At 43.7% G+C, this 24,432-nt stretch overlaps 1 protein-coding gene across 1 annotated transcript; it reads right to left on the reverse strand.

Annotated features, from left to right (window-relative positions):
* Positions 1-668: 668 nt before the first annotated feature.
* On the reverse strand, positions 669-24,432 carry HEXB (hexosaminidase subunit beta). Its single transcript, XM_050944602.1, has 14 exons — positions 24,125-24,432; positions 23,558-23,709; positions 22,090-22,155; positions 21,372-21,418; positions 20,961-21,071; positions 15,717-15,818; positions 12,402-12,531; positions 9,555-9,735; positions 8,224-8,310; positions 7,436-7,508; positions 6,016-6,190; positions 5,318-5,408; positions 4,396-4,500; positions 669-938 (listed from the first exon to the last, which is right to left on the reverse strand). Exons 1-14 carry the CDS (start codon positions 24,415-24,417, stop codon positions 875-877), a joined length of 1,677 nt encoding a protein of 558 aa, XP_050800559.1. The 5' UTR covers positions 24,418-24,432; the 3' UTR covers positions 669-874.

The raw sequence follows: 24,432 nt of genomic DNA on the forward strand, positions 1-24,432 counted from the left end.
AAGCTTATTTAAAGGAAGAATTGTTCCCGCTGCTAGCGTTATGTATAAGTCCAAAGTCCAGTTTATCTGAATCTGACTCTCAAGAGTAAATGAATAATTTAAGGTAATGTATATCATATAGCCTATCAGCTCTGCGTCAGGATGAATCAGTACTTGTCTACCTGAAATCGTCTAGTCTCATTCCAGTTCTTTGCAACCTCTGGGTTATTTGAGGTAGTAGACTAAGGATTGACTAGACACAGTGAACTACTTTTCTCTTTCCCTCATACTCTGTCCAGAGTACATTTGAGGAAGCTTGTATTGCTAACATAATTCTTATGCAGCTGTACTTTATCAAAAGTATACTTTTCATACCCCTTATGGTCACACATTTATATAAATAACTTGCCGTTACCACTTAATGATAGTTTACTGTAAGCTCTGAGCCTCTAGGCACTGTGTTCTGTTTCCTCTACTGCCTAACGTTGAGTGGTCTGTCAGTTATGTCGTTGTGATTGTCATGCTCAAGGACTGTAGAGTGAAGAATTCCAATAGACAGGTATATGGACGGCCATATCTAGGTCAGGTACGGGTAGCTGCCATTTGGAATTATGCATGTTCAATAGGAATAAAACCTGTTACATACACACAGTGTAACTACACAGAGGTTTCAGTAAATGAGTCCTTGATTCTCTGTACATTTATTGTAATTTATTATTGTATTAGTATCAATTGCTATAGTTTTAAAATATCTATGATTTCTGCCAGAAATGTACATAACTAACTTCCAGCATCTCAGGATTTATTTTTTCAGTGCAAATTTCAGGTGCTGAGTGTGTAGATTCACTTCCCGCAGAGACATTTCAGGTAATTCAGTAAAATATTGCTACAACAGTTACCGGCCTCTGTATTCAGGATCACAATACCCGACAAACAGCGGTTCAGCTGCTATTCCACGTCTGTTAAAAGAAAATTTGTCTTATACTGTGCACACTTATATAAAAGGAACTAGCAGTACAAATAGTAAGATGAGACAGTGCTAGCTTTGCTTACAGAGCAAATTAGGCCTAAGTAGTACGAGAACTTGTCAGTTAAGGCAATAAAATAATGGATGACTTACTGAGGGGATGAAAAGATGGCCCCATTCTGAGCTTTAAAAGTCACACTTAGCATATGAAGTATGCTACTATGTGTGGTCTAATTAGAGATACTGGCATATTAGAAAATGATCTCAAATGCCTAACTTAGAGTGACTGTTGCAGTATAGCATTAATGTCTGTCAGGTTCATTCCACTCCCACTCAGTTCCTCTTCAGTCTTTTAAGGCTATTCTAGTTTTTGGGGCAGCAGCCTGTGAAGGAAATACTACGGTCTTTAAAATCAGACTTGATGTTGTTGTAGATCCTTGACTTCCACACAGTTCTTTATGTAGAAACTCTGTGCTAGTTAATCTTGTGCAAATAAGATGTGGGTGCAGTATGGGTTAAAAAGTTTGGGGATGGGAAGTGGTAGCATCTCTGCTAAAATGATCAATGGTTCAGTATTTAATTTTGGCATTTAAATTAAGCTTCAAAGCTACAGTGAAAGGAATGGGGTAGTCAATACATCAATTAAATATTGAACACCTCTGTGGCGGGTTTAATTGATTCTGCACTGACATCTTCTAGATAAAAGGCATGGCTCTTATCTCCCCACTCTGTGTGGAATGTGGGTTTAGCTATTCTGCTGCCAATCCTACAGCCCCATTGACTACAGCAGTAGCAGCTGGGCTTGTGTTTTCCTACAGAGGGAGTTACAGCTGTGGCTCTGAACAGCCACCATTATCCTCTATCACCACTACACAGACAGCTAAAGCAGCCCAGAAGTGGTACATTAGCAAAGACATCTCAAGAACCATAGAAGGGCAACTTCAGTCCACAACTCCTTACTGCAGCAAGGCTCACAGACACTGCCTTTTGGGAGTTCTTGTTTGAACCTCTTAGATGCAAAGACACTGCTGGAAGGATAGGTTAGTCTACTTCAGTGCTTAGGTCCTAAAAAACTAGACTATCCTCACCTTGTTTGGGTCCCTAAATCTAATCTATCTCAAGAAAGGAAAGTTTCGGCAGGTCCCACCTCGCATAGGCAGTGTGTAACTTAAGGCTACACACAAGAGCTTTGATCTTCCACACACTTTGTTTTCAAGAAGATGAGTTTTTTGGTACGGGGAAAGGATAGTGGTAGTTTTTCCTTTGTGTTCACAGTTGGTTTATCCCCAGCAGGCAGGGGCTGGGGTTTGGATACTGGTACAAGAAATGCTGGGATCAAAATATAACCCAAAAGGAGGCATCTCACTCTTCACTAGTCCTGCTGTTGACAGGTGGCTTTGTCTAAAATAAGCTCTCTCAAGGTGAGGATTTGTATGCCAGCAATATCCACATAGGTCTGGAAAAGGAGGTAGAATCTAATGCACAAATGCTACTGTTGACACAATCCAGCAAGAGAATGGAGTTCACTTCATCTAAGTTACTTCCGCAGAAGTTTCATCTATGCCAACAACGGGTGATACCTGAACTTACATTTTCTAATGTAAGTTTCTGTCCTTATCCACCCAGCCTTAAAAAATTACAAGTTTCTCCAAACTCCAGTTTCTCGTTGCATTTGTTATCTCCTAGAACGGGTGGGCAAACTACGGCCCGTGGGCTGGATGCAGCCCCTCACGGCTTTGGATCCAGCCCATGAGATTGCCACCCCTGTGGTGCCATGGGCCCTATGCCACTCCCAGAAGCAGTTGGCACCACATCCCTGTGACCCCTGGGGGAGGGGGAACAGAGGGCTCCACGTGCTGCACTTGCCTATGGGTACCTCCCCTAAAGCTCCCATTGGCCAGGAATGGGAAACCATGGCCAATGGGAGCTGCAGGGGGAGGTACATGGAGCCCTCTGCCCCTGCTCCCTTAGGGCCATGATGCCGGCTGCTTCCAGTAGTTTGCCCACCCCTGCTCTAGATAACACATGCAACATGAAACTGGAGTTTGCCCTGGTCCAGATGTGTGCTCCTGCCACCCCGCACTCGCTCCAGGTAAGTGGTGTCAGGGTAGAGCCTGCACCCCTCCTCTGCCCTGAGCCTGCTCCCACACCCCAACCTCCTGCCCCAGCCCTACATTCATGGCCCTGCATGCAATTTCCCCACCCATATGTGGCCCTCAGGCCAAAACGTTTGCCCACCCCTGGCCTAGAGCGTGTTTGTTGTAAAGAAAAATGGTCAATCTATGGCCATGCTATGCTGAAGATAATCCAGTTTGAATATACAGTTCATTTCTCCCTCATCCCCTGTCTTCAGTCTCTCTTACGAGACCCTGCTTAGAGCAAAGGTGGGATTCATTATTAATGAGAGGCACCTTAGATCTTTGGACGAAAGGTATAAAGGCCCTCATTTAACTAAAAGCTGTTTAAAAACATTTAGTTAACCTGGTGGAAACCCTTATCTGACCCCTCAACTTGATTTGTTTAAATGAGTGTTCAAATAACCTCATGCAAACCCTTGTGTAGACACTTGAGTGTTTTTAAATTGATTTAAGGTTAAGCTAGTGCAACAGTGCATTTAGACTGGGCCTAATGTATGGCATTACTTGTCCAGAAGAGACTCTTTCTAGTATCAAGTTCCAACTCCGGACTGTAGTTTGTTATCCCTGTCCTCTCACAGAGAGATTAGTTGGGGCTCTTCACCTTTTTTAAAAAATGGCATTCTTTCAGCAGGCAGGCTAGCTTACTGAAAGGACCTGTACTTTTGCAGTGGAGACAGTCATTTCCAAATCTTGCCATTTGGATAATCTACTCTAGTTTTATGCTAGGTATTGGCTGTGGTGGCTGCATATCATAAGCAGCAGGTACTAGTTGTTTCTGTCCCTGGATAGGTAAGTAAGAGTCTGAATCAGCCATAAAAAGGTTTAGAAATACCTGGAAATGTGGTGTATTTCAATCCCTAGATTTGTAGATAAATAAGGCAGCTACTGATCATCTTTCAGCAAGTCTATCTTGGACTTAGCATTCTTTTCAGAGGAAAAGTTTCTGGACATTTTGTCAAGACACACTTGCCCTCAATTAGAACCCTCAGAGCAGGGAGCTCTCTCTTTAGCCCCATGACCTCTACGTATGTGACCTTGGCTGAGTGTTTGGTAGCACGAAGGAGTGTTTGTACAGACCCAATAGATATGACTTTTCTAGAAAGCTCATGAAACTCAGTGCATTTGACAAGTGTGACTATGCAGAGGTACCACTAACTAGAGAAAGCTACAGTTATTAGTTAAGTAATTGTTCCATGCAAACCTTAGAATTGAAGACTGCAAGATAAATGCATTAAAACAGTGCATGGATTGAAATTCATTAGTTCTAATGAATCCTGGAGCTGAGGGTTACTCTAACTCCTGCTATCTTACCTGAGCATGCGACAACGATGCTTCACTAGTCTGTTATAAGCATCCTGTATGTTAGTTACATTTTCACTGCTCCAGAGCCTCTCCCCAACAGCACTTGCTCGAGGCCTGTAGAAAGACATTCAATTTAGTCGAAGAACTTATTCTATTTCCCAGAATAGAATGAATTTAATACTAGGGCTTGGCCCCAGAGGAAACAGTTTTTTACCACTGACCAGTATTAGCAACAAGCAATGTTATAAAGTGCTGCAGTGCCCTCAACATCCTCATAACACTTGCAGCTCTGCACTGACAACGGTTAATCAAATCTTATGCTGAAGCACCTGCAGAGATCAAGATGCATTTTTTTTCCCTGATGCACAATTGGCTAGATGGAGGCTGGGCTTTTAGCCTTCCTCTCAAGTATCGGGGACTGGCCACAGTTGGAGACAGGACATCTGATAGAGTGAGTCAGTGCTCTGAGGTGGTACAGAGAATCCTCTTTTTCTTTAATGCTTAGCTGGTGAGTCCGGTCCACATGCTTTTGGTCAAACTGATTGACCTATCTGAAGCAAGAAGGAATTTTCTCCCAGGTCAGATTGGCAGGGACTTGGGGGATTTTCACTACCTCTGCAGCATGGATCACCTGCTAGGATCATCCGGGCATCTCACCTAATCCATCCATGGGATTAATGGCACCTCAGTCTCTCTTACTCTGCCTGTGGCACACAACAATTTAGTCTGAGGGCAAATACTGTGTTGAGCAAAAATTATTTGGCTCAACCTGGACAACAGTGAAATTTAATGGCCTGTGATATGTAAATCAGACTTGAAGAGCTAATGGTCCCTTCTGGTTTTAAATTCTAAACAGATTATGGGATTAATTCAATCCCCATAACGGTTAACATTTTCCAAAAAATCTGAAAGTGATCAAGAAGTTCTATACCATAATCTTGGTGTGAGGTTAGTTGCATCCACAAATTCTCCCCAAAGGCAGGCTTCTCCACCTATCACCAACTTTTTCTGCTTTTCACACCCTGTATTCAAACCACAAAAACGGAATGAACAGTTAATTTCCATGCTAAATGCAGTTGACAGGCAGCTGCCATAACCTTCACCTTTGATAGCTGAATGTAGATTTTCAAAAAACCTAGTGTGCACATTTTAAGCATATCACAGACATTAGAAGTTTAATACAGTTTAGGGAGGATCACAAGCTTCGCATGAACTAAATGAAGTCTTACATGTTAATGATTCAATTTGGCTTCAGTAACTTATATTTCTTGAAGTGCACTCAAGTACCAGTAAATATTTATGATCACGTAAAAAGGGTAGGAAGTGAAGTGTATGGATGTGAAGACTGCAACAACTATGAAAAGCAGTTACCTTAAAAAAAAAAAAAACTAATTATTTGGGCATTGTGGTTCTCTTATGATTTTTGTATTGGTCAGGGGATGTTGTAAGCACATAATGCAAATAACTGCATATTTTTATATTGTATTAGTGACCCAGAAAAAGAGCCACCTAGACACCTCCTCCCCCCAGCCTTCAGAGCCTATGCCACAAATCAAAGTGCACATAGAAAAGCCACATACAAGTAGTTATCCAAATAGAAATGAGTAATTTAAATGCAGTTTAACAAACCAGGGAAGTTGAGCGGCTCAACGCTGTAGTACTTCTTCCAGTCCTGTCCGTAACTAATATAGTCTAGGTACCAGGGGGCTGCCAGGATAGTGGTGAACCCAGCTCCTGTTACACGGCTTAGTTCTGCGGTATACAAACTCCCTATCCACACTTCAACTATTGTGTCAGGTTTTATCTAGAAAAATAAGAAAAACAAACTAACATAAGTAAATGGCTACATGTGATTTTCCAATTAGTTTCATCATTGAACACCTGAGTCTAGTTCCAAACAAAGGGTTTCTTTTAGTAAGACCAGTATTTCAAAGATGGCAGATTTCCATTCTGTATTTTTTTCTAAAGAAATGGGAGTATTCTCTGATATACTAAGTCCAAGAACTTAATTTTAATGTGATTTTTTAAAAAATATGTTCCAGACTTCATTTTGTTATTATCTCTTTTAAAAGTAAATGACTTGTTATAATCTCTTTTAAAAGTAAATGCCTTAGGGTTGCTCTGGATGAAATAGAAAGCAGCTTATCCGTAAACTTTAACTCCCAGTTCAGATATCAGAACTATTCCAGTGTAGTTTCAGAGTACAAAATTATAGATCACCGAGCCCAGGACAAACAGATTACTCTATGGACTTTCCCACCCATGTCAAGAAGTTCTGAAGTCATTAGGACTATCAGTTTCAAATCAAGTGCAGTGGAAAGAAGCTTGGTAAAGTTCCTGTTCTAGCATTTTAACTCTGGGAAGCAGTGGGGGCAAAAATCCTAACTGGCTTCAAGCGAAGCATGATAGGTTTATGGAGGGGATGGTCTGATGAATCTGCCTACAACGGCATGTAGCTGATCTGCGACTGCACGTAGCAAGTATCTCCAGTGGCTTGTGATAGGACACTAGATGGGAAGGGCTCTGAGTTACCAAAGAGAATTCTCTCTCAGGTGTCTGGCTGAGATGTCAAGGTCTAACTGATCTCTATATTTGGAGTCAGGAAGGAATTTTTGCTGGATCACATTGGCAGAGAACCTGGGAGTTTTTCACCTTCCTCAGTAGCATGGGGCATGAGTCACCTGCAGGTTATACTAGCGTAAATGGTAGATTCTGTGTAACTTAGTCTTTAAGTTGTAATTTGAGGAGTTCAGTAACTCAGCCAGCAGTTAGGGGTCTATTACAGGAGTGGGTGGGTGAGGTTCTGTGACCTGCCATGTGCAGGAGGTCAGACGACATGATTATGATGGTCCTTTCTGATCTTAAAGTCTATGAATCAAGTTAGGCTCCAATTCTGTAAAGTTTCAGCACCTTTCCAATCCCACTGGTGTCAGTGAACTACTCACATGCCTAAATCTTTGCAGGATCAGATACTTGTTTAACCAAGGCATTTTGCAAGCCTACTGCAGTCCTGTGCTGTTAAGTGACGTGTCCATTTGTCAGATCTTACCTTTACTCCTTTATCAAACACCTCCTGCCAGACTATGTATCCTTTGTTAGCTGAGGAAACAATATCCAAGATTCTAGAATTTTAAAATAAAATAGGATTACAGTTAAGAATGACAGTAGCAGGTCTTGGATCACCTCATTTTACTGCAGAAATACTGAGCCTGTGTGATGTTTATGCTGTAACAGGTTCTCAGCCCACTGTGCAGTGTTATGGAAGGCCTAAGGGAAAGCCTGATCTTTGCATTTCTTGTGTAAGGTGGATGGGTGAAGGACAAGACACCAGCTCTAAGAATCCTGTGAAAGGGAAGTGGCCATATGGTCAGGAAATTCATGAGCATTAAAGCAAACTGGTGACTCTAGCCAGAGATTCACTGCTACAAAGGGGTGTGGTTTTAGTTAAAAGAAAAAAAAAAAGGAACAAGTTAGCTCAAAAATGATGAGGGAGACAAAAGGTTACACCTGGGTCCTTCTACCAAAATTTTAAACAGTCAACTCTGGTTTAAGACATTTAAATGACAAGACACATCTGATGTATGTATTTAGAGCATGCTTATCACTAGCATGCAAGCACTGAATGTTAATACTGCACCACACACAAAGTTGTAAGTTTCATACTCCACCTCTGAAAAGGAAAAATATGGGTTTCTCGTAATTCAGCTTCCCTCCACTCCATCACACATGCACTCTAACAAACTAGGTGTTTTTAGGGCTGATAGAATTTGAGGATGAGGTAAAGGACTGGGAAGAAAGTTTTATTAAATATGCTGACGAAAGTGAAAAACAACTTACTTCTGAATATAGTAAGATTCCAGTTTAGCATAGTCAATGCCAAATCCTTGCTGCTTCATAAACTCTGTCACATCAGGGTTAGATTTCCTTAAAAGCGGAAAATATTAGCAGTGTTATTCTGATTCCTTACAAAGATTCCCAAACCCAGTTTCCAATACTGTAAGTTTTACTTAGCACAAGACAGCTTGCTATGTGTTATAAAGGGATATCGGTAGTAGTAGGTGCATAAGATGAGGCAAAACTTAAATGTCACAACCCAAAGAAAAGCAATTCCCTCTCACAGAGAACTTTAGAAATTCAAAACTTGAACTTTGAGTTTTGTTCCAAATCAGAACAAAACCAAAATTCCCCAAAAAGGATGGATTCCCAGCTCTGGGGCAGTTCATCTGGCAGGCTGTCCAGAAGCCCTAGGGTCTCCTTCTCCAAGGCAGTCTGCCTGGTGGGCTGCCAAGGAACAGGGTGGAGCAGCAGGCAGGTAGATAAATCTAAATCCTTTCTAGATTAGGCCTAAATTGATATTTTAAAATATGTATGAAGTGTTAAATTACTAGTACAGTCTTGGATAACTAATTTCTTTTCAGAACTTTCCCTACTCCAGTTTCCCAACTCTAGGAAGACTCTAGTAAAGCCCGTTGAAAAAATTTCAGTGGAATTTGCCAAAATTGAAACATTTCAGACAGTTTCATTTCAACATAGTTCCACTGGAACCATGCCTGTAAGGCAGGTTTCAGAACCTAATTTCTGTATCAATAGTCACTCCCCAAAATATTCAGTACTCACTACCATTTAAAGTAACTTAAACAGTGGCATGCTGTTAATTTGAACTATCGGTACTATTGTCCCTTTAAACCCAGTTGGGCAGGTGGAGGAAAGGCAGGTTTTTAAAGAAAAAAGTCCATTTATTTAAGAAGAGGCTGCTTTTCAGTTTTTATAATGCATTAAGATTTCAATTTTTTGGATTAGATGAGTTATTTCATATACCACTTTTCTGCAAGGCTGTAGCTCCCTTTTAACCTCTTAGTTTTATAAAGGCATCTTTCAACTTTAATGTTACTTTGAATGTTTTAATCAAAACAACCCTCCATGCAAAACAGAATTAGCCCCACTCTAGTCTCTCAACTTCCTAGAAGTTGCAAACACTTCTCCCTATAATGCATCTTGTTACGTAGCTATGATTAGAAGAAACCTCAGCTCATGAGACCCCACCCTTACATCAACCAGGAAGAGCCACATTACTTTCCATATGCATCACTGAACTGAATGCCGTAATTGCTGACATTAGGGAGATTATAGCTGCACCAGCCTCTATGCTTTGAACTGTCACATCATACCAACAAGTGAAGTCCACTTCATCTCCTCCCAAGTGGATGTAGGCATCAGGAAATACACCGCTAATTTCTTTGAAGAGGTCAGTCATGAAATGATAAGTTGTATTCAAAATGGGGTTTACAGGTCCATAAGAACCACTCCGGTGCTCTCCATTGAAACATGGTGTGAGAAGGTCTTTTTGACCTAATAAAAGAAGCCATTAAGAGGATAAAAGAACTCGTAGTTCTGTGTATTAGACAAAATGCTTTACAAACATTAGCGCACTCAAGACTGGTTTAAGTATTATTCCTACTTTATATAATCAGCAAAAGATGATGAGTGTTAAATGACTTGTTCAAGACCACAGAAGGCGTTTGAGTCGGGATTAGAACTCAGGACTTCCTGACGCCCAGTTTAATGCCTAAATATTTACAGACCATGCTACCATCTGGAAAACCAGATTCTGATGCATCCCTGGATGGGTAGAGCCCTGCAAATCTGCTTTGTATCCACGTCCGCTTCAGAACATTTTTTCCAATTGCAGCATGGATGCGGATACAAATTTTGTATCTGTATAGGGCTCTGCAGCACACAGACGGAGTGGCTGTCACCCAGCCACCAGGCTCCAGCTCAGCTCTCTGAATCACACAGCAGCGTGCTAGGCATTCTGGGAATTGTAATCCCTAGCTTGCTCAGAGGCAGGAGGTAAACTACAACTCCCAGAAGGGAGTGAGCCCAGTGCTATTTTGAAGGTGGGGTTCTTTAAACAAGCAGGCGGCAATGGCTGCATGCATTAGAGCCACTGCAAAAGTGTAGGCATGGCCGCGCCCCCTCACGGGGAGGGCAGCATTGCATAGAAGGTCCCAGAATTGTAGCCTCCCTGCCTGCAGCAGGGAAGGAGGTACGGCAGGAGTGGAGCAGGCAGGAGGTCTCTGGGGAGAAGTTGGGGCAGTTGGGGGCTTGACACAGCCTTGTGTCCCTGCTGCGCAGTGATCTGTGGAGCTGTTTAGAGCCCCGCAAGTCCACAGATGAGACAATTTTTGAGGATTGCGGACTGGATGTGGATACATGTTTTTGTATCTGCGCAGGGCTCTATGGATGGGAAGTGCCACAATGAGTCTAGGAAGGAAGCAAAGGCAATGGTGGGTTTTCAGGAGGACATCTTAGAAAGCTGATTTCAGATCACAGCTCTCCATGCCTTCCCGACCCATCCCACTAGTAACTAACTTTGCTACTCTGAAGGTCTACATACATCCCAATACTATGCACAGGAAAACACCCCTACTGAGCAACTAGGGAAAGAGAGAAAAGGAGAGAAAAAGTTTTGCAGGACTGCCACCTCCTGAGTCACCAAGTCAAGAAGGGTCAACTTACATGAACTAAACTAGGATATGAGTTGTGAAAATTAATATTGTACACTAATTTAGGAGAGGAGTCCTTGTCACCTACCTGTCCTAAGAACATCTTCCTTGCAGAAACCAATGCAAAGTTATATGGAAAATGTCAATATTAAGACAAGGTAAAAAGCAATGGCTATTTCATTATATCTGTTTTGTACCCTCCCTATTTCTTCTCCCTGACAGTAGAATTTTTATACCAGCTTTCTTCTTTTTGTCTGGACACCCACTGTTTTTAAATCACTGTTACTTTACAGTTTGGCTCTGGCCTTCTGTCACTTCTCCAGAACTGTATGGTCATCTGCAAATCTGATCACAATTGATCAAACAAACACACTCAGACTCAGCAGGTATATTTAAACAAACACCACACAACCACCCTACCAAACAAGACTCTTCCCCCTCCACACACTTTTCCTTCTGGGGAGAGGATAAGAGAAGAAACAATATGACAGATGTGTAATCACGTTGCTTAGTGCACTACGGGAAGGTGTTCAGATGCTCTGGTGATGACTGCAGTACAAAAAACCTATACAAAATAGACACTAAGGGAACAGCAAGTGGTGTGGCCTCCTCCAACAATTCTAGATAATCTCAATGCCCTGTACAGTATTGATTTTGGCATTTTATTTCACAGTGTTACTCTGGTGTTCGCCACCCCCAACTTCTGCAAGTGACCTATGTCGCTGTCATCTATGCTTTGGTAGAGTATCGTGTTATTGGAAAAATGTGACTTCTCCTCCTACAGAACTGTGGTATGGTAAAACAGACTGTCCTTGTAAAGGAAAAGCTTTCACACCAAATACATACCCAACAGATTTGGCAAAAAGGGGACAGGTATTTAGAAATGTGGTCACCCTTTTTAATGCAATCAGAGGAGGAAGGCTCCCCAGCAAGTAAGCTAGAATCTTTAGTCAAGTTCTTTAAAATATTCACCTGATCCCGAATAAGTAATATATGATGTAGTAGGTTAACATTAATTGTAACGCTGCCTTAATAAGAAGTTCAAAAACAACAAAGTGAGACTCCACTCCTCACTGTAATTGCATTCCACAAGCTGAATCAGCTTCCTATCTCCATCATTCTAACAGCAATTGGACTAGAATACGTCATGATGAGTCCTGAAAATTCTAAAGCGCTCAGATAATGAAATAAATACAGCTGCATTTATGTGCTTGCTTATGCCCACACTTGTGCATATCCACTCTGCAAGGAAATGAAAGCTCAGCATGTACCTAACGTAGGACTTCAATTGCTTCCAATGTCACTGTTGTTTTTCAAACAAAAGGAATGATCTTCACTGAATCCATCTCAGGGCTTTTATCATTCTTCTACCTCTCACTGAAAAGTCTTTCAAAATCTTCATAATGTGCTTTGAGCATGGGTAGTAATTCATATAGTCACATTACTCTGTGCCTCATTTCATTACAAGCATTAACCTTTGTAACCTTGTTAGAGAGACATGGATCTTACCTTTCCCCCAAGATTTTGTATGTCCCGGGCTATCAAACTCTGGGATAACCCTAATACCTCTTAACCGAGCATAGTCAATCACCAGACGGACATCAGTCGGAGTATAGACGAGATCATAGGAATAAGAGCCCTGTGAAATGTTCACATTTAAAGAGAATGTTTATGAAATATACAAGGAACTTGCAAAAAAACAGGTATTGAAATTCTGGAATTCCTCCAGTTCAGATCGAAAGCAAGTCACAAATAATGTGCAATTACACCAGGGATAATTATGGTCCAATAAATCTGGCAGCCCAGCCCTGGGAGAACTGCATTTTTATCCAACAAGAATGAATGGTCTGCACTTGGAGAGATTTATTCTGTCCTAGATCTTGCTTAATAAAGGAAATTTCCAGTGACAAAAAAGTCTGATTGAACAAGCCAGTTCCTCTAAGAGTCACGGGGTTGACAAAGTACAAAGTCGTTGTTTATTAGACTTCTCCACACATCCACCTGGTCATACCAGCATTACTGGTTCTGAAACATTATGGGCCCTTTGGCTGGTCACGCGAAAGACCAAATTAATAGAAAAGGCTGATTGAGTTGAGAGGTGGAGTCAGTTTGAAGTTACTAGGTCTCCAGTTGTCAGTCCAGCGTCCATTTTATGGTGCTGAGTTTGAGCACTGTACTGTCCCCCCAGCTGCAGCTTGAAAGTGACAGGAGCCTCTCCCAGTTATTGACTCGGTGTAGCACATGCTAGCCACAAAGTGAATTCTCAACGGACAACACCATGACCCTTCGTGGCTATCAAACAGGATCTTAAACCTCAGAGTTCTAGCTAAATGGTGACTCAACTGCAGAAACAGGCATTGAAAAAAATGCAACTGGTCATTGAGGCAAAATGCTCTCCCTCCCACAGCCTGCAGTTTGGAAAGAGGCAGGACAGACTGTCATTGACCCAAGTGCACCATATGGAATCCCCACCTTGATTTTAAATAAGTTCATCAAACCTCTACCCCAAAGCCATTGGATTTTTGATATGAAGAGATATATTTGTCGTGCTTAGGCTCAATAGGATGGAATTCCAATAACGGAGTAATCCAACAAAATTTAAATTTGGCCAAATTTTTTTGTAGAACCTCACTATTGATAAGGTGATCCACTGTGAATTAGTGATTAACCAGCATAATGATGTACACTAAAAAGTGTCATTTAAGACTTTCATAGTATGCTATGAATATTCTGTAGTATATTTTGGAACATTAATCAGTTGGTACGAGATCTCACTAGTGGCTCTGCTTGTTGGATCATAGAAGACTGCAGAGAAGCCACTGGCATATGCAAATTATGCATGATTGGCAAGGCTTATGCTTATCTTGCAGAAACTAGGTGAAAACTGTATATGGTGCAAGACCACCTTCATTTACTGGGCTATGCCTGTGGTGCTGCAGATGCCTGCTGAACTTAAGGTAACACTGATAACAAACAAACAATGTTTCTCTTTTCAAGGCCAGTTGAGAAGCTAGATGTACCACTTATACTGTTCACATGCTGTGACCCTAGGCACTCCTGTACTCACACTTTACAAACTAATGCAATAATATTTGTACAAAATATGCCTTGGAAGGTATCACATGAAAACTAACACCACGCTGGTTATTAATATTGTTGTAAAATGCCTGTGTGTTCACATGTAAGGTTAAGTTATGAATTCCCGTTACATTATGTTACTAGAACATGTTTAAGACAGACAGCTGGGCCTAGGTAAAGGTGATAAGCAGGTCTGCTCGTAGACAAAGGAAGGTTGCTCACATCCCAAACCAGGTGGGGCCCAAGGTCAGTGGACTATTCATTTATATTAGAGGCTGCAGCAGGAAGAGATAATTTGCACAGTAGCAACCACAGCAGGGGAGGAACCATCACGGAGCCTTATTTTCCAGGCCTTCTTTAATCAGCATGAACTAATCACCTTTGTACCCTTCAAAAGAATAGATTTTAGAGGTTCACTGAACTATAAAGAGAGGGGGAGCGAACTCCTAAGTTATCCTTCACTTTCAGTCAAAGAAACCAAGTGATTTGATTTCTGTGACAGCTCCTGGCCAGGCCAGCCAGCAAAAAATTGGAAAGACGACCGTGGATGAGAGAAAACCATCTTGAACAAAGACTGTATCTTGCTAGATTAAGATTCAGACTTTAAAATGCATGTTTGCCCTTTTATTTGTTTGTAACCATTTCTGTCTTTATCCCTTATACTCGATCTCACTTAAAACCTCTTTCTTTCTGTTAATAAACTTGTTTTACTTTAATCCAACCCATCCCAGGGCTGCATTTGAATTTAAGTTACTGTTAACTCCAATTAAAGCAACAAGCTGCTGGGCTTTTGTTTTCGTAAAAGAGCAATGGACCTTATAACTAAGGCTGTGTGCCTATCATGGAGGTCACGGATCCCGTGACTTCTGCAGCAGCCACTTCTGGGGCAGTCTTGGGCCACCGCCTCCCAGCAGCAGCAGTAGTTTGGGTGTGGAAGACGGCTCAGGGCTGGGAGATGGGGTGCGCCACTTACCTCAAGGAGCTGTTTGGGCTGCCCCTGCCTGCCAATGGGGGCTGCGGAGCTGGTGCTAGTGGCAGGGGCAGCACGTGGAGTCCCCTTGGCCTTCCCTCCCTGTAGGAGCTGCAGGGACATGCCATCTGCTTCCCGGAAGCTGCGTGGAGCCTGCCCGCCCTGCCAACCTTCCCTACCCCCCAGCACCAGCAGGGGTCCCAGGCCACCTCAGAGCACCCACAGCACAACCCCCCCCCCCCCCCCAAGTTTTAGTTAGGGGTATATAGTACAAGTAATGGATAGATAGGTCACAGGCCATGAATTTTTGTGTACTGCCCGTGACCTGTCCATGATTTTTACTAAAAATACCCATGACTAAAACATAGCCTTACTTATTACTGCTCTGAATGATCCACAAAGGGGCTGGACATTTCAGGGCAGATGGTTTGGGGAAAATTCAGGTGTGCTGGGGGTCATTTGGCTAGTAATAACCGAGGCCGGTGGAGACCAGAGTGTGGCAGTGGTGTAACAAGCAGGCTGCTGGAGTCGGAGTGGCTGAACCAGGGCTGCTTAACACACAGACACTCAGTGCATCCTTGTTGATAGCTGAAAGAGTCCAAACTGGGAGCTACAGCAGCAGAGCATTTTGACGCACTCAGGGTTATCGGTCAAGCAAAAATGCAGCCTCTCACTGGTCTGGGTTGAACTTTAAAACGCAACAGATCCTCTACAATAAAATATTTAGGTATTTCATGCCAAGAAATTCAAATATTCCACTCACGTTTTTGACTCACCTTGCCACTCAACTCAGGGAAAGTGACGCTCTGGTAAGGGAATGAATGGTCATCTACTATGTGCCAGTGGAGAACGTTAAACTTGTTAAAAGCCATGGCATCCTGTAACGAACAATGCAAGATTAACATTTTAGTTCAGTGCTTCACCTGCACTGCATCACTGTTTGAAGGGCGCTACTACTGTCCCTGCTCTAGGTTCGGCTGCAGTATCCTGTAGTGCCTTATGGAGCATTGCAAAGTGTCCTCACCTCCTCCACTGTCACACATATTCTTGAACCCTAAATGCATTTTGTATCTGCTTTTACGTGTTTTACCTATTGTTCCTCTCTCTAGCCATCCATTGCAGGTAGTGAACCTGATTCTAGCTGACCGGCTCATAGGGGAGCAGCTGTCAAATTAAGAAACTGAAGAGTTTGAATTTCACACCAAATCCTGGAAATTCTCCATGCCGTGCTATAGTCAGACAGCATTATATCACCACTGCTTCTCCCCAAATACCATGTGTTTAGATGCAAGCATGTGCCAAGGGATTCTACAGTCTACAGGTTTTTACGTCTCTACTTTATTTTGCATCCAACTGAATTTTATAGTCTATTGTTTCCTCATCAGCGTTAGTATTCTCCCTCAGTTTACAGTTAATTTGGCAGCAATACTGGGAAATGGATACAACTGAGATTTCCCACATTAATACAGGTTCTCCATATGGAGTTGAAGTACTAAGACTAGATGTGATATATGGGACGCCCCACTTTGGGGATTATAAAAAAAAGTTGCCATCTCTTTTTCAGGTTCTGGCTCAAGCCAAGTTAAGACCTACACCATTTGTAGTCTCTCCAAATTTATTAATGATAGAGCAAGTATTTTAACTTAATTGGTAATTGTCTGTAATTCATTACTGGAAGATTAGTATTGAATTCAAACAGAAGTTTAGCTAGACAGATAAGAGGAAAGTTCTGCATGTTTTAAAGCAAGTAGAAAGGACATAAAAAGCAAGAAGGTGGGAGGGTATTAGAGCCACAAAGTTAGTGCATTTAAAAAAATATTAGGAAAGCAAGAAATGGGAGTAAGCTTTAAGAATAAGGTAAATCCTAAGACAGTCAACTTACATTTGTCTAACTTTCTTAGAATGTTAAGATGTCAGCCCTTTCAGAGAAAAGAGCAACAAGTATTATTTTCACTGGAAATGCTGAAGCCTATGCAGCATGAGAGTCTATAAATTACTGACTGTACAAACACCTGGTTTTCTGGGCACAAACAGAATCCCAAAAATAAATATTTTAGAGGTCAAACGCACACTGAGTCGACATACCAGCTGACTTAGATCTAAATGCATCAGAGTTGTTACAGGTAAACTGCAGTGAATAGTGAAAAAGACTTTAAACACATGATTCAGTCTTAAAAAAACAAAAAAAGGCAATAAGGAACTGAGGAAGTTATATATTCTCATATTCAAAGGCTTCTTTACATGACCCCTGGTACATATTTCCTCTAGCAAGTAAACCAGGTTGAAAGACTGTGGAGGGAAACCATATAACCCAGTGCTGCATGTGCTATAGCATAGTTATTGGCAAATATACTCCTTTCCGCTACAACGTTGATCCATTTGAAGCAGTGAATCTGAAATCTTCAAGATAGGTTTAACATCACTGCTGTTCCTTTAAATGCATTATCTTCAAAGGGTAGGCTCAACTTCAGGTTAGGTCAGAGTGAAAAAAGTCTAGTAATCTTAAAATTTGTCTACATTGCTCTACCACTTGGACTATGGGAGCGTGAACTGCAGTATGCATTAAAGTACAACACTAACTCTCCCATTGGATACTGCAGGCGCATACTAGCACCTTTTAGTTTGTGCCTACAGCATCCAGGGCCGGCTTTAGGAAGTGCGGGGCCCAATTCGAACATTTTCGGCGGGGCCCTGACAGGGATGACTTAAAAAAAAATAAAAGGTGTAAAAAAAAGCCTTTCATTTCTTCCATGTATTATTTACTTTCCATAACTATATAAATAATATTATATATTATGTACATTGCATCATATATGCTGTTGATTGGTTATTAATGACCGTTTCACATCTGTGGGTCCCCGCCACTCCCTGGGGGTGTGCACGTGTGTGGGTCCGAGATGCTCCCTGCCCCCCCTCATTGAAGCAGGTGTGCAGGTTACTGCCCTGGGAACTGCAAGGCAGTAGTGGACATGGGGCTGGTTCAAGGCAGGGCAGGGACTGACTGGAGGTAGGGTCTGGCTGCAGGCAGGGCAACGGGTGCGGGGCTGGCTGGAGACAGGGGAGTGTAGTGGGGGCTGGCTTCAGGCAGGGCCGCAGGGGGGTGCAGCAGGGGTTGGCAGAGCTGGAGACAGAGGAATGTGGGACTGGCTGGCTTCAGGCAGGGGGGTGCAGCAGGGGTTGGCTGGAGACAGGGCAGGGTGGGCAGTGCGGGCAGTGCAGGGCTGGTGTGGGCAGGGGTGTGTGTGGGGGGGGTTGGCTGGCTTTGGGCAGGGCTGCAGAGGGGTGTGGCAGAGGTTGGCTGGAGACAGGGCAGGGGGCTTGGCAGGAGCTGGCGCGGGCCTGGTGCGGGCAGAGGATGCAGCAGAGGCAGCTGGAGACCCAGCCCTTTAAATAGCCCCCAGAGCCCTGGGATAGCGGGGGGCTTGGGGGCTATTTAAAGGGCCCGAGACTCCCCTGCTTCTACCCCGCCCTGGACCTTTTAAATAGCCGCGGGAGCCCTGGGGAATGCATCGGGGCAGCGGGGCTCCGGCAGCTATTTAAAGGACCGAGGTGGCAGAGGCAGCTGGAGCCCTGGCCCTTTAAATAGCCCCCCGCTACCCCAGGGCTCTGGGGGCTATTTAAAGGGTCCGGAGCTCCAGCCAGGGGCACGGGGCTTGCCATGCTCCAGCCAGAGCTCTAGCCGGGAGAGCGGGGCCGCGGAGCTTGCCGCACTCCGGCCAGAGCTCCAGCCGGGGCCACGCTCCAGCCAGAGCTCCAGCCAGGAGAGCGGGGCCGCGGGGCTTGCCGCGCTCCGCTCCAGCCAGGAGAGCGGGGCCGCGGGGCTTGCCGCGCTCCGGACAGAGCGGGGCCGCGGGGCTTGCCGCGCTCCGACCAGAGCTCCGGCCGGGAGAGCGGGGCTGCGGAGCTTGCCGCGCTCCAGCCAGAAGAGTGGGGCCAGGGGCCGCGGGGCTTGCCGCACGCCGGCCAGAGCTCCCGCCGGGAGAGCGGGGCCGCGGGGCTTGCCGCGCGCCGGCCAGAGCTCCCGCCGGGAGAGCGGGGCCGCGGGGCTTGCCGCGCGCCGGCCAGAGCTCCCGCCGGGAGAGCGGGGCCGCGGGGCTTGCCGCGCGCCGGCCAGAGCTCCAGCCGGGAGAGCGGGGCCGCGGGGCTTGCCGCGCGCCGGCCAGAGCTCCAGCCGGGAGAGCGGGGCCGCGGGGCTTGCCGCGCTCCCGCTGGCGCTTTGGTCAGGGGAACAGGGCCACGGAAGACCCCGGAGCAGACCGCAGCCGGAGTAAGTAAAAAAAAATTAAAAAGGCACCTAAGGCGCGGGGCCCTCTTAGGCACGGGGCCCGATTCCTGGGAATCGGGCGAATCGGCCTAAAGCCGGCACTGGGAGTGACAGTGTAGCACTTTAATGAATACAGCAGTTCATATCCCCACAGTCCAAACAGTGGAGCCATGCAGACACAGCCTCTATATAATAGGTTGGAGAGAAAGACACACCACTCAATCTGGAAAAGCTAGGTTGTCAAGAGCATCTACATCATTCCTCAGTTGTGCAGTTAGTGGTTAGAAAAGACTGCTTGATGGGAGAAAAATGTTTTTAGGAGGCCAGAAACCATGAACTTCAATGCTGTGCCCCCATGGCTCTCTGAATACTGTGAAGTTGTATTTGAAAATCAAATTACAAGATCACCTGAAGGATGCAGGATGTTAGTGCATCAGGATTAACTTTAATTAAAACCCTTGTTGAATGTGTTAAAACAACTACATTGAACTGGAATCAGAAGGAAAGCTACCTGTCACTATTACTTGAAACAGTAATTAAGTCACTTAAAATGTGGTTCTACACCTTAATCCCATTTCATTTGTGAACCACTTTAAATATTTTTAAAAGTTTATGGTCTTTTTCATCTCTTTCCCCGCCTCAACTCATGGCCAATTTCCTCTTTTAGGATCATGATGTAGATGCAGAGGTCACTTCCCGTTTGATTAAGAAATAAGGGCTATCAATCAACTCCTCAAAATAGGGGGACCTGAGGCCAGGACTTCAGGGGCTTCTCCTACAGCAGCTGTCCTCTTCTTTGTATGGGGATAAAACAAGCAACCAGGATGGGAGTAGCAGAGCAGGAAAGACGTGGACAGAAGAAACTCACTAAAACCTCAGGAATGCTTCAGAAAGGGGAGCAAGTATCTCCCCTTTCAGTTGGAAGAAGTGGAGGAAGAGAGATTGTAATTTGTTCAGGGTCTTGCAATAAATCAGTATATAACAGAGCCCAGATTTCCCTGTTTCAAGTCCACATATTCAAGCCACCAAACCACACTGCCCCTCCAATAGCTCTATTCCCATAGCCCTGAAGAGATGGTCTAAATTAAAAATATTAATTCAATAAGGGCTCATTTGCCCACTCCCTTAAACAGTTAAGGGCCATACATTATCCCATCTACTACTGGGGAAATTCAGCTTGTTTGATACTACTACATGGTAAGAGAGAACTTTTGCTGCTCCTTCTCATTTTTTAAATAGTTGGTTTTGGGTTTAAAGGTAGTGTGCCTTTATCTCTGTATGCATGTAGATACTGAACAAGTTACGCTCCCCCAAACATTTCAGTTTTCTGGCCCGTTATTGTAGCCATTTGTATTTAAATAAAAAGTTATGAAGCATATTTGTGCCAAGTGACGTTAGTCCCTCTGTTGTAAATCTAGAGCATTTTCATCAGTCCATCCACCCCATCAGTTTCTTTTTCCACTGAAATTTACAAGTTAAAGCCTGCTGTATGTCCAGACAGAGAGGAAACTAGACCAACATAGTTTTAGACACTTTTAGGCAATTCTAAGTTGCCTAGCAACTGATATAGGCATTTGTTACTGTCTCCAGGTTTCTGGCATTAACTGCTTTCTTAACAATTAGCCACCTATGATTATTGTATGAAGTTATTGTTTTACAGTGACAGATTTACTGAATTTGTCAAGATAAGGTATATAACAAGACCTGAGCAGACCTTTGAGGAAAAAGCACTGGTTACTACAAAATGCCAACTTACCAGGTTTGCAAGAATACTTTTGAGGGGTAGAAAGTGTCTTGATGTATCAAGTAAGATTCCTCTGTGAGCAAATCTTGGGTAGTCAGTGATTTCTGATTCATTGATAAGGAACTATTACAAACAGGATTTGGAGAATTAAAAAGATGTTATTTTATAACAGATTGTCAAAGTTCAGCTACAGTGCAGTGTACAGAAATATAGCTCAAATAGATAATACCTTTAAAAGTTTTAAGTTAACCAAACATCGAGAAGTCTATATTAACTAGCTTCAGGGGACCATTTAGGAAGACAAGACATCATGGGGAGGATCATCAATGCAGCCTCTAGTCTAGAAGATCTATGGTAGTGCCTCTTAGCAATAGTGGTTCTATTGCTACCAAGAATGTGTTTTTAGTTAATAGCTATACTCACAGTCCCATAGTCATCTTCATAGACCAACTGGCTGAAGGTTTCCAAACCTAGAAGAATCAAAGAGATTGAGGTTTGTGGAGAACAATCCAAATACTTAGGTCACTAAAACATGGGACCACCGTATACTGCATCTCAGCACCCCCAAGACCCAATTTTAGTTCAGTAATTGGGAAGAGGAAACTGCTAATCCTGAAGATAAGGTAAATGTCTCTCCACTGTTCTATGTATATTAAGTTTAAATATTCTAACCCTGCTCCACTGCACCAAATTAACCTTGTAAAGGAATGGAAACCCTCACACATACAGCCCTCCAGAGTAATACAGGAGGATTTCAATAAGCTTGTGCTTATGAGCCACAAAATTCCAAGATACTGACAAGTCCAATTCTATTTTCAAATATTAGCAGAGAAAAGTTACACAATGGAAGAAATTCCAGATTCAGTGTGAACGCTCGTTTTCAGTTTCAAGTTTAAGAAGGATTTGGACAACATCCTTCTTCCACAAGTTATAGGAAAACAGAACCTTAAACAGCATGATAAAATCTTAATAGGTGTTTTCATTCAAAGACATTCATGTACTAGATAATATTCAGAGTATGCTTTTCGTAGTTCTATGGTTTTCTTGCAATGTATTTGCTTTAGTTATACAACCAGGAACAAAATACTTCCCTCTACAGTATTAAAACCCTTAGAGAACAGCATATAAAATGTCAACTTACCTCTTAATGCACCCCAGACCTTTTCTGCCCTCAGTACTGCAACAGGTTCTGTTACACTTAACTGATCTTTGATGGAAATGGACAAAATACAAGTTATTGTCTCAACAAGATAAAATAGGGATTAGTTAACTTGAAACAAAATATAATAATGACTTTAACTGACATAACGCTAGAACAGGACTCTACAAATCCTAACCTTTTCTTATAACAACTTTTAACTCTGACTTCCACTGCTTTTAAGTGGTGGTGCTGTACTGTTACAGCTTTGAATTCATGTATGTCCTTTTGCACATGCATTAATATATTTATTAATAATGAAAATTCATTTTGTTACTGAAAAAAAGAAGTTTCACTCAATGGAAGGAAAATAAGTAGATACACAATGTTGCAATAAGAAAGTTATTGCAGTAAATACTTCCTATATTTCTTGAGATTTAAACACTGCAGTGTTTATGCTAAGAAAGGTTACTGCTACTGCATATGTAGTTATTTCAAGAAGGCAGTAAATCTATAAGTAAGAAGATGTAAAACCATCCCTCCCCCACCTTCTACAATTTGAACAGATGTTTAAAGTCTTGAATATTTCTCAATCTTGTTCTGCAGAATTAGAAATGGGGAAGTGTCAGTTACCACAGGATCTATAGCAATTATTATTAGTGGCAGAGCTACACTTGGGCAGCATGTACAATACAGACACTATACACCCAGCTAGCAAAGGTAAAAACAACAGGGCAGACAGTGAGGCCCTGCTTAGGTGAGCAGAGTCCCCTACACATCTGAACCCTGGGGTATATACCCTTCACAGCTCTCTCTGGATCAAAGCAGCACCTCCCATGTCTACGCTGCTATTTTTAGCAGGGTAACATCCTGCTGTCTCCATACTGCTGGAACCTTTCCCCACCATAGTGAAAGACTGTAGAAGGGATAAAAGGCTTTGGCAGTGGGAGGCAGCAGGGAAAGGCTCCAGCTGTCAGAGCTTTTCCCCATTGCCAGAGCATTTCACAGTGACTATGGACACAACCTGCCTTTCACTGCAGCACATAGCTACGTGTACCCAAGTGTGGGCAAGCATAGACAAGGTCTAAGAGTTCCACTATTTAACCTATTTACCGTAAACTGAAGAAGTCACTGACCAACTTAACTAGTAAGATAAGTAAAAAAAAACTCATCAGAGCTATAAAAGCAGCAATCAGTGTCAGGCTGCTATAAGCGTGAGAGGTTTTCAAGGTCTTTTTACAGCTTGAGTGAGCCTATTATTACTCAGTTTCATTTGTAATAAACCTTTAAATACGCTGCTGACTATTACATTTGTGTGCTTGGAAAATAAGTGTTAGTGAGGAAATTCTGAATGGCTCTTATAGCTGTACAAGAAAAAAAGTTGACCTGTAGAAAGCTGAAGTGTATGATTCCAGTGGACTTTTCCTTCCTCCCCCAGTTAGATACACTTCATACCAGATCAGATACTCACAAGCCTCATTCGAGGTGATGTTGGGATAATTGTCACACTCAGAGTCTTTGGAACCAATTATGACTTGAAGCTGAAGTAACTCCGTTCCAGCAGGAAGTGGTCTTTGACCCTGATTTTGCCATTTGGAATAACCAAAGATGTACTCGTAATACCTGCACAAAAAGCAAAGACAGGGAAGGAAGCTCTGAAGTGATTAGTGGCCTCTCCATCCCACCCTCAGTGCCCAGGACCAGTGCAATGGAGCTGAGCAAATTTTGTACAGGGAACCAGGACACAGAATTTTCAGGCTAATTCCCACCCCCAATTACCAGCTACCCTATAAAAACAATCAAGAGAGACAGGCAGTCCCGAGAGATTTGAAGTGCAGGTCTCCCTCCCCTCCGTTGTGCTTTGCTTGCACCTAGGGGGAAGGAAGTCGCTTTCAGCGGCCAAGGGCAGGTTTATCTGCCCAGCCCATAAGTCGCTCTGCTTTTCTCCTCACAACGGTGAGTTGCAGGAGCGCGAGCCCAGCCGGGCCATGCGGGCGCAGAACCAGCCCCTGGTTCGCCAGCGGGCCGGACCCCTCACCTGCGGAAGGCGTCCTGCAGGAGGGCGCAGCCGGGCCCCGCCGTGGAGCCCGGGCCGTGCACCAGCTGGAAGCGGGCCGGGGCTAGCTGGAGCTGGCGGGGGAGGATGCGGAGCGAGCGGGGCAGAGGCCACAGGGAGCCGGAGGGGGACTCGCCCAGCTCCAGCTCCTCCAGCAGGAACTCGGGCTGCGGGGGGCGCTGGTGGAGGCTGGAGGCGGCCAGCGCCGCGGAGGCGCACAGGAGCCCCAGGAACAGCCGGGCTGGCTCCATGGCTCGGCGCTGTCCCTGCATCATGAGCCGCCCGGGCGG

The sequence above is a fragment of the Gopherus flavomarginatus genome, chromosome 3 (assembly GCF_025201925.1).
Source record: "Gopherus flavomarginatus isolate rGopFla2 chromosome 3, rGopFla2.mat.asm, whole genome shotgun sequence".
In the NCBI taxonomy this organism is placed as follows: Eukaryota; Metazoa; Chordata; order Testudines; family Testudinidae; genus Gopherus; species Gopherus flavomarginatus.

Bases quoted from the DNA above. Each gene is read 5' to 3' on its own strand.
- HEXB (XM_050944602.1), bottom strand. From the start codon at position 24,417: ATGATGCAGGGACAGCGCCGAGCCATGGAGCCAGCCCGGCTGTTCCTG. The intron at 21,072-21,371 runs GTGAGTATAGCT...TGTTTGTAATAG, and splicing joins ATGAAGATGACTATGGGACT to TTCCTTATCAATGAATCAGA. The intron at 8,311-9,554 runs GTATGATGTGAC...TCCGCTTTTAAG, and splicing joins GAAGTGGACTTCACTTGTTG to GAAATCTAACCCTGATGTGA.